The sequence below is a fragment of the Amphiura filiformis genome, chromosome 1 (assembly GCF_039555335.1).
Source record: "Amphiura filiformis chromosome 1, Afil_fr2py, whole genome shotgun sequence".
NCBI classification, from domain to species: Eukaryota; Metazoa; Echinodermata; class Ophiuroidea; order Amphilepidida; family Amphiuridae; genus Amphiura; species Amphiura filiformis.
Genome location: NC_092628.1, coordinates 3,933,823 through 3,944,730, shown reverse-complemented (window position 1 = coordinate 3,944,730; position 10,908 = coordinate 3,933,823). Strand labels below are relative to the sequence as shown.

General features: G+C 38.0%; 1 protein-coding gene across 1 annotated transcript in view; it reads left to right on the top strand.

Annotated features, from left to right (window-relative positions):
• Positions 1-228: 228 nt before the first annotated feature.
• The window catches only part of LOC140154538 (scavenger receptor cysteine-rich type 1 protein M130-like), a 15,582-nt gene continuing 4,902 nt past the window's right edge, over positions 229-10,908 (top strand). The window contains exons 1-6 of the mRNA XM_072177108.1: positions 229-358; positions 607-879; positions 4,301-4,417; positions 6,088-6,215; positions 6,408-6,544; positions 7,474-7,595. Of these exons, the coding sequence (XP_072033209.1) occupies positions 229-358; positions 607-879; positions 4,301-4,417; positions 6,088-6,215; positions 6,408-6,544; positions 7,474-7,595 (907 nt within the window). The remainder of the gene's footprint in view (positions 359-606; positions 880-4,300; positions 4,418-6,087; positions 6,216-6,407; positions 6,545-7,473; positions 7,596-10,908) is intronic.

The window sequence follows — 10,908 nt, the reverse complement described above, 5'->3', positions numbered from 1 at the left end:
GTCGGGTGAGTTGTTGCATTACTTACATAGGGGCGGGCCACCAGCCACTTGCCTTAAATATACACGTAGTGGCCCCTATGGGTTTGTTCGGTTTTTCTTTCCGCAAGCAATATTCTATAGCCTTCCAGACAGCTCCAGCAGCCTTTCAGGCCATAGGCTATTGCCCACAGAGCCCCGTCTGTTAACTATGCCGCAAGGCAAAGCCGTAACAGGTGGTCCGCGATTAACATGCAATCTTCGAGAACGTGGGGGTTGGTGACTACAGAGAGGCGATTAGGAACAGGAGGGCTGATGGAATTGCCTCCTGCGTCTACAACCTTAAGTATAGTAAGAATAGCAAATCAAAGTAAAGCAAAGGGTAAGCAGCATGCGGGAGAATGGCAAGGGCATGCATGGAGAAAGAGGGGTTAGGTAGCAAAGGTTGGAAGTGCGCATCATGCAGCCATTTACCACCCTTAAGATTAATCTGAGTAATCTGAGGTGTGTTTAGATCTTGACTGGTTATCCCGATGATGATATTTGTTTTTTCCCTTTCTAAAAATTAAAGGTACTAGTATCTCCAACCACTCTTTTATACGTCTTGTTGGGGTTCTAACATCAACGAAGGTCGAGTGGAAGTGTTTTATAACGGCTGGGGAACAGTTTGCGATGACTTCTGGACCATAGCTAATGCACAGGTAGTGTGCCGACAACTTGGACTTCCCTACGGTGCTGCACAAGCGGTTCGTAACAGTGGCTTTGGACAGGGCTCTGGACAGATATGGTTGAATGGTATTTTTTGCAAAGGATCGGAAAGTATTCTGGGTGAATGTCATCATACTGGATGGGGCGGTCACGATTGTACACATAAGGAAGATGCCGGTGTTCGCTGTGCAGATTGTAAGTACACGGCTTTAGGATAATCGCATTTTAGTGGATTAACACGCTATTAAAGTAACCTCACTAACCAATGACAAATTTAATAAAACTACAGCCTGTCTCAAAAAATTGTGCAAGTCAAAAGCGCCCTCTTTGGCAATTAGAAAATACCGCTGTGACATGATGCTTACATCAACGTCAAGGGCGTAGTCTTAGCTCTAGAATGCCGTTTGTTCTGTTCATTTTGCTTGTTTTAATCTCGAGATATGTTTAGTTAACGATGAAAGGATAAAATCACAATTGTGCCACTTTTACTAGGGAAGAGGGCTTTACATTTAAATCAGTGATAGCATCAAGTTTATCAAGAGTTCCTTCGTAAAATCAAATGAATGCATCAATTACACAGTACAAATATTTTTTTACTGATTTATCATGATGCAGGAATAATGATTCTCTTTGTTACAGATAAAAAGATAAATAAATATTTAACATTCTGCTGTAAAATTAAATACTTGTGCATGTCAATGATTTTATCATGGTAAATACTGTTCTCTTAGTCACTTAAGACATGTTAAAAGACAAACAAATATTGCACACTTAGCCTATAGGTTACTGAACGCGTATTACTTGTTGGGAGAGAAATTAGACAAAATAATGCACGCGCGCTGATGTTGATGCGTGCAATGCACGAGTCCCGAAGGGGGAGTGCATTAGACACATCAACATCAGCAATCACTGATTTTACATGTACAGCTCTCTTCCCTAGTAAAAGTGGCACAATTGTGATTTTACCCTTTCGTTGTTTAATTAACATATCTCGAGATTAAAACAAGCAAATTTAACAGAACAAACGGCGTTTGAGAGCTAAGACAGCGCCCCTGACGTAGATGTAAGAATCAGGTCACAACGGTATTTTCTAATTGCCAAAGAGGGCGCCTTTTACTTGCACAATCTTTTTTGAGACAGGCTGTATATAATAAATTCACCAGTCAAGCGTAATATAAATCTGTGTTGGATGTGTTCTGTTTAGTTTCAAATACAAGATGTCCCTTAAAAAGGTTACATGAAGAAAATGAACCGTATTTTGTGATGGTAAACAAAGCAATGTAACTTTTTTAGATATTATTTATTCATTGTTCTAGTAACTATTTTCTGCTAAGTTTCCACTTCTTATCAACTATGCAAGGTGACAGGAATGTCAAGAGTGACCAACCATCAAAATATCGCACAACGAGCACACCCCTGTTTTCATATTATTTCCTTATTACTTTATATATTTCTCTTATTTATTTTCATGGTAACTTATTGCACAAAACAAATATATTGAAAAATTAAATGTCATACACTGAAAATAAATCAGTTTTAGAACTTCTTCTTGACTCTTGGCGGTAACACATAAAGGAAGATGGTCATTAGAGAAGAACGCGCTGTATCTTCAGTATCCTCTGTCATCAACATAGTGAAATTGATTTATTTTGCATTATTGTTTGGGTTTTGCTGAGTTGAGATCGCTGCATAATGTAGGAATATTGCACTGATATTTCTGATTGAACTCTTGAAATAAAACTGAACAAGTTATTCTCTGTTCATCAGAAGAAAATACTGCCGTGCATGGGTGTGCCTACTCAATGTCCAGCTGCTGTAACGGTGGTAATGAATGCGGGCTAAGTACGTAGGTTGTGAACGTGGCATTCATAGATTATGTCATGAAAAGGACATTTATATTTGTTAACATGTAACTCACCGTGAGGAAGTACACTCAAGTGCAGGCCAAGTTTTGCTTCAGGTAATAAGATCGACACGAGCGGTGGGATCATTACAATAATATTTAGAGGGAGACAAGCTTAGATTTTATAAGAACATTTGAGCGCAAACAAGAACGCGTGCGAAAGCACTGCGCGTAGTACATGTAGTACCATTATACATAATCAATGCAATAACAATGCAATATTAATGGAAGAAGAAGAAGAAGAAGAAACCGCTGAAAAACAACAAAAAAAGAAAATTGATGACCGAAAGGGGAAATGCATTCAAAGCATCCACATCTCATTACATGTGTATTATTTTTCGCTATATCGCGAGCAATAAGTGATACGCATTTATTAACCTATTTCAAACACAAGAAAAAACCCCATTTGCTGTGTTTTTATAACAAAACTATCCCATAAAAAATTGGGAAAATAGAACCAAATATAAAATACATCAACCCGCACGCGTGCGAAAGCACTGCGCGTAGTACATGCAGTACCATTATACACAATCAATGCACTCCGCGTACTTTTCTAACCGCTTTTCTGATTGCCTGATTTGATCAGTTGATATAGGGGTATATGAAATGCTCTTCACGATGACGTATTAAAAGTGCAACCTGTCAACAATAGTACTTTTTGAATGTTGGAATTATACTGTTGGAGATTTAAAAGGAAAATTGACTAGTTTGATACATTGATATAACATCAGATAGCTCAGTGTGGACGTTTTTACACAGACAAATGTTCTTTAACAAAACATATCCATGTTTGAAGCACTGCGTACCCTTGTTGTTCTATAAATGATTCTCTAGTTAGAACATTATAAACATTGTAACAACTCGTCATGTGACACTCCTCAAGATCAAGAACATCAGTTTGAAAAAGGCTTAGCGACCGCAAGCCGAAAGCTCACGTAAGTGAACATTTTTGTTGTGAGAACAGTCATAAATTCATCAATATTATAAATCTTATTTCTAAATGAAGAAAAGGGTACCCACCGTGGACGTTTCAACATGTATCAGATGTCTTTTCGAGAAAAGAAAGAAAGAAAGAAAGAAAGAAAAAAGAAAGAAAGAAAGAAAGAAAGAAAGAAAGAAAATAAGAAAGAAAGTAAGAAAGAAAGAAAGAAAGAAAGAAAAGAAAGAAAGAAAGAAAGAAAGAAAGAAAGAAAGAAAGAAAGAAAGAAAGAAAGAAAGAAAGAAAGAAAGAAAGAAAGAAAGAAAGAAAGAAAGAAAGAAAGAAAGAAAGAAAGAAAGAAAGAAAGAAAGAAAGAAAAGCAAGAAAAGCTATATGTAACCTAGTCACTGGTATTTTACTTAGAAGTCTGCATTGAAAGCTGTTCAAGAAGAAAATAAAATTTGTAGTGGCAAATAAAATATCGCCGGGATTCGATACCGCCATCACGAAGAACGTTCGCGGGCTGTGCTTAGTTATTCCAGGAAAAATTTTATAATTCTATGTGACTTGTAAACCCTATTATGACTTGTTCATACTTATTTTTGTCATATTTGGTTCCATTCTGATACCTTTTGATGTGTTTTGACCTATTTGGAGCCATTTTTATCCATTTCCATCTGTTTCTATCCGTTTCCATCCATTTCGTAAAATAGTATTATCTCTCACTCTGAAATGAACTTCAGACCATGTACGCTCACCAGACGCCAGGTCTTAAACTACCATTTTTCTTTCAGCCATTACTAACTGTGCAAGCAATCCATGTGTCAACGGGCATTGTCAGGATGGCGCCAATCAATACACATGCGTGTGTAATCCAGGATGGACTGGTGAGAACTGTAACAAGAGAAGTGGTAAGTACAGATTTAATCAAATTAAAATTTGAAGACAATAACAGGGCCGCGAGTAAGTACATAAAGCGTGAAGTACCTTGCGGAGGAATACTGTTGATTGTACGCACTCACCATGCAATCTGTACGCTTTGAACTTCTGAAATGCGATGGCTTCTGGGTCGTGCACTTCGTTAATGTAAGGCCTTGAATCCTAATAAAACTCGTTTATAAAAATTGATCCAGCTAAATTCTCTCCACAGTTTAGGGAAGTTGTTATTGTTTTAACGTTTCTGAAAGATCTGTTTATCAAATTGATCATCATGTAAAGTGACGCACTTCAGTGATCCAACTGGAAAATACTGTCACTTTGATCAGGGTGTTCTTCCTGTACATTCGAATGTAAGGCGGTAAACAACACCAGACTGTGGACCAAAAGTGTCTATTTTGTTTAACTTTGTGATATTATTGTCTGCAAATACTTTCAAAATGTTGTTTTGATAACATATTTTGCAATTCAATTGATACTTAAATGTGATAATATTTATCTCACGAGTTCATATCCATGCCAATGGCATGATGATTTGGTCAAGCTCGCTTCCAATGGGTCACGTACGTATATATACCTATTATAAGTGACGTAATAATCGGATTAACTACCATAGCAAAAAGATGAATACAATTTTTTAATAGATCGCCCTGCACTACAAGCAGGTTGCACTCATCATATCTCATTAGAGAATGAATTTGAAGAAAACCTCCTGATAATTACAAACACTCGCTGAGCAGCAAGACCTTCCCTCTAAGCTTTTAATCCGATCCGATAAGCTGATTATCTATTTGTTTTCATGAATTGGAAGACATTCTTTGATGTATTACTGAGCTCAATCATCTGAAATTACTGGAGCGTGAGCCACCCAGGCTGGTGGCCCAGCATAGTATTTTATTAACAGAAGGTTTTCTCCATATTTGTTTCCTAATGATATGTCTGCAATCATAGATTGAATACAATACCGCTCAAAGATAATAATCTTTCTTTGACATATATGGTTCAATGCGTGAACGTTGTAGTGCAAGACGATCTATTCGAAAATTGTATTCACCTATTGCTATGGTAGCCTTACGTCACTTCTGCAGCGAATAGTCGACGGTAGCTGTTGATTTGCTTATTCAACAACTCTTCCTATACTTTTGTATAGGAGCCAACCGTTGTTAATCCGTGATGAATCCACATTATTACAGTAAGCGTATACGCGAACGCCAGCGCACATCCGCGTTACGCGTGAGCGCATAAAATTCGTCATGTCTGGAATCTGTGTGCGTATCACGCTTACAAGTTGAATTCAGTATTTTGGAAGTATCGGATAAAGATTGCCATTTATTCAGTTTTTTTGCTGATGTCAACAGAAATCACCGTTCTTTTTGTAAGGCTGACTGATTAACTGACATTCCTCGTGAAATAATAATGTGAATTATACGATCTTTAGCTTGTTTTCGTTGTTGAAAGGGATTCAATCATGTTTCACCGTTGTTCATCGCCGATTAACAACTCGCGTCCGGCGCGTCTGCGTGATTTACTTCGCGAAGTAGACCACACAGACGACGCGGACGCATCGTTGTTAATCGGTGATGAACAACGGTGAAACATGATTGAATCCCTAATTAAATTCTCATCAATGTCGTGTGATTACTAGTTATCCAAATGGAATTCATGGGACACTGCTACGAAAGTCATCCGTCACCGTCAAATTATTGGGATGCAAAGTCGAGGTGTGAAGAAATAGGAGCCTACCTAGTTAGCATCGGGACGCCACAGGAAAATGTAAGGATACTCGTCAATTATATACTTCAAGAATAAACTTAACCCGCTTTATCCAAGATACTTTTTTAAACTAAATTAATTAATTATATTATCATCTTTTTTTACAAGCGTATAATTTGCTCTTTGCGACAAATTAATCTTTACTAAACTAAAAGGCGAACCTAAACGAAATGAATTTGCAATGTTTTTTAGGATATAATAGCTGATAATATAGCAAATCAAACGGATACAGCGTATTGGATAGGATTGGACAATATAGAGACTAAAGATGAGTTCGTGTGGGGCGATGGAACAGTTGCCTACTATAATGGGACAAACATGACATACAAGTAAGTTATAATAGGTTGTAATATTCCATCATGCACTCCTAGATAGTTAGAACCAATCAGAGCAAGCGTTAGTAAATTAATAGCCGTGCATAAATATTGTATAATTGCACGGCGCATACTCCGCGTAGTACTCGCAGTGCTTTTGGACGTGTTCATTTTTCTTGTTATAAAATGGCAAAAATCACGGGATTTTGTATCGTGTATGAAATAGGTTAATGCGTATCACTTGTTACTCGAGAAATTGTACAAAATAATGCACTTGTACTGAGATGTTGATGCGTCTAATGCACCCCTTCGGGGCTCGTGCATTAGACGCATCAACATCTCAGTACGCGTGCATTATTTTGTACAATTTCACTCCCAACAAGTGATACGCGTTTATTAACCTATAAATAATGTCCGCGTGGGGCGATGGAACAGTTGCCTACAGTAATGGGCAAACATTTTATAATACATGTAGAGAGATTGTAATGTTCCTTATTGTCCGTCTGGGGAGATGGAACAGTTGCCTACAGTAATGGGCAAACATTTTATAATAGAAAGGTTGTAATGTTCCTTAATGTCCGTCCGGGGCGATGGAACAGTTGCTTGCAGTAATGGCTAAGCATAACGTATAATAGAGAGATTCTAATGTTCCTGAACCCTAACCGTACTAATTACTACAAAAACTACTTGATATATGCGCTGTTCATGCGTGCATCACACGTGGTGTGATGACGCAATCGCCTAAGTGATATCGGTTTCGCTGGCCAGCGAAGCCCAACACCCGTGGCTAAGTGTGCCGAGCCAGTGGTTGGCATGCGAGGGGTCCCGGGTTCGAATCCCACCCAGAGCAAAAGTAAAATGGTCTCCTAATGGTTTGAGCTATATCTAATGGTAACGGCTGATTTCATCAATTTTTCTTTTGTAATTTTTTCCACAAATTCTAGCAACATTAACGGCGACGTGGAATGGAATGAAACTGTCAACTGTGTAACGATCCAACGGTCAAACGGAACCTGGAAATTCGATGATTGTGGTAAACAACTTAAATTTATTTGCGAATGGGAAGGTAAGACTGTTACAAACAAACTTTGTATTGGTAAACACGTTTCTTTCCTGTAGGTTTCTACTTCTAAGGTTATACTGGACAGGACCAGACGGTATAATTATCCAGACTTCCGGCTTACATCTCAACTTCTTACACACAAAACAATTGAGGTGCAGAAAATCCAATAAAAGAGGTGCGCAAATATACAGTGTCTGGAATGAAGTTTAGATGCTTGCAGAGGGGAACGTCCGGCTGGCCTGCCCATGTACAACGGTGCCTTGTGGTCGTTCATGTACTTCCATACATTTTGTTTGAAGGATTTGGATGATGTTGATTGAGTGATGACACTGGCTGGGAGTAGATTCCACTGCTTGATGGACCGGGGGTAGAAGCGGTTCTTATAGAATTCTGTTCTGGTTGGAACTTTCCTGGAACTGTGAGTGGTGAGTCTCCAGAGTTGATCTCGTGGAGCATTGTTAGGCGTGAAATGGTTCACCTGCCCTGAAGTGAAGGCCAATTCAACTCCTGAAGCATCTGAGTACCGCTAGCTGTACTCTGTAAATTTCTCTTCACAAAGCGAGCTGCCTTCCGCAGGACTGCTTCAAGGTATGTGCTTCTGGTAGTGAGGATCCCAGATGGTGCTTGAGTATTCCAGAACTGGTCTAACTATGGAGATGTAGGCTTGTTGTTTAATCTGCTCTGGACACTTGTACAGGTTAGGTTGTAAGAACTTGAGTGATCGCTGAGCTTTGCCCGTGATATTCTTATGTAGTCCCCAGTCCAGATTAGATGTAAGTTCGACACCAAGATATGGATGGTTCTCAACTTGTTGAAGGTCAGTTCCCATCATGTTGTAAATTGACTTGATGCTGGAGCGCTTTTTGGTGATTCGGAGAAGAGAACACTTAGCAGGGTTGAATTGCATCTGCCAGTCAAGGGACCAATTTGTCAAGGTATCAAAATCCTCTTGCAGGAGTGCAGCATCACTCTCGGAATGTATCTGGCGATATAACAGACAATCGTCGGCAAGTAGTCTGATGGAGGATGAGATCTTGTCAGCAATGTCGTATAAACAAAATGAAGAGGAGGGGACCTAACTGTAAGCTTTGCCTAAATCATGCTTTTATTTGAATTATACTGCAAAGATTAAACAGTTACTTTGAAATCGTTTGCTAAGGTAATTATAGCAACGTTTTAGGAAGTGCCAAAAGATACAAACATACTACCGTCTGAGGATTGACACCCACTACGTGTCGATCAATCGATACACTGGAGCCCTTACAAAAGCAATTTTAGGGCAAATTTGGCAAAATGGGTGCTTTTAGGTATTTTTTGTGAAAAATTGCAAACTGATCAGGAACTGGACGCAACTGTATGTTTTTAAAAAGATAAAAAATAACATGTTTTTACTCCTGTTTGTTTGTGTGCATGATTATAAAACTTCACCAGAAAATATGTTCGAATGGGTTGCTTCGGGAACGGGTGAAGTATTTCTCATGAATCACGGTTGTTTGATGTGATCATTTATTAATTTTCTAACAAAACATATTAGTTTTCAATTTTAGACCTGGACAATACTAACATCTATCATACTAATATACACATAATTATACTTTTAAGCTAATTCAACATTTATCAGTTTTTTCCTTTTTTTTTCTGCCTTTTTTGGTAATTTTGATTCTATGAATTGTATATTTGTGTGCAAATTAAGGGCGCTATTTACAAATAGAGTAAGTTTAATTTAGCCCAAGAATATCAATTATTCCTTTCATTTCATAATTTAAAAAAATCGATGTTTTAATGTCATTATACAAATGTCTACCACTTGGAAAAACATGCAATATTTAAGATAAATACCGCCATCAGTGTTCAACGTTGCTTAAAAATGAATACAGTTCTACAAATATATGCCATTATACATCCATAGAATAGAGTAGATATGATCACAGTGAGCAGGAACTCCTTTTCATGTGCTCTTCATGATTACTAACTAACGCGTACTGAGAAGAAGAAACGGGAAATCAGATTTAGATTACATAACGGTTTTGTGCCTAATCAATCTTAGTACTTCCATATTTAGATCCAAAAGGTATTCAATGGACAAAGTTTGACGAGAATTGTCAAAAATCAGTTTCAAAATTGATAACTCGAGGTACACGCTTAAGAGTCCATGTATTCATAATAGGGCATTATTGATTTCAGTACAGTAGAAAAGGTTCTTTCTCAGATCCAGCATAATTGGATCCTGAAATAGAACCTTCTTACCTTTTCTACCTAACATTATATTTAAATATGAACGATCCTGATGAATCTGTTTCAAGAATTATTGATTTCGGTTTACGCCACTACAATCGTGCAAATCATGTTTAAAAATATCATATTTGGCAGATGAATAGTACTTATAGTGCCTAATTAATTTAGGCTATGGAAGTGTTTTACCATACCCTCATTCTAGTAGAAAAAAGGTCATTGAACTTTGCACAGAGGGTCAAGTTCAAAACTACTCCAGACCTGTTCAAAACTCACACTATTCTGTCGGTCGGTTATCCGGGGCTATCTCTGAATCTCGAGCCCAAACTGCATGTAGCTCACGGTTTTGTTATAGAACAACAGAAACCGGCTGTGAGAAGGAGGCTACATAGCGATATTTGCTGGAGTGGCATTCAATTTCGGAAAAAAGCAACACACTCGACCATGGAATTTAATTTTAAATTTGTCAGTATATAAACAGTTAATCAAGTACAAAGTTTCTTCCCTCTGAAGACTTAGAAACAGTTTGTGTGATTCCACTGACTATTTGCGGTCCAGAAATTTACATAACACCAATGACAGAAATCATCAGCAAGAAATCCGAATCACCGGACTTGTTTTCACTTGAACATCATCAACCGGAAGTGACGTGACACGGACCGACAGAATAAGATTGGAATGCGCTGGGGTTATTTCGCTCTATAGCTCAAGTTATATTGATTACAAAATAGAATTAGGAAGCAGATCTACTTTTCATCAAAAGTCCGATGAAAATCGCATGTTTGTGGAATTTTGAGGCCTAATCAATTTTGATTTGGCTTATGGATTTACCGTTTTCATTCTACTATTATTAAATCAAAAGAATTGAAACTGTCAAATGAGACTTAAGAATCCCTCAACGAAGCATTTGGCATAATTCAAAACATATTTGATCCAATTTTAAAGGTATGAAGTATAGACCACATGGCGTGACGTCATTGCCCGGCAGTATGCGCGCGAATTATGGCAATTTCCTATATTGTTCTTTACCCTACAATGTGCGTACGCATCGTAGTTTGCTAAGTGCACGTGCATTTTAAATCAC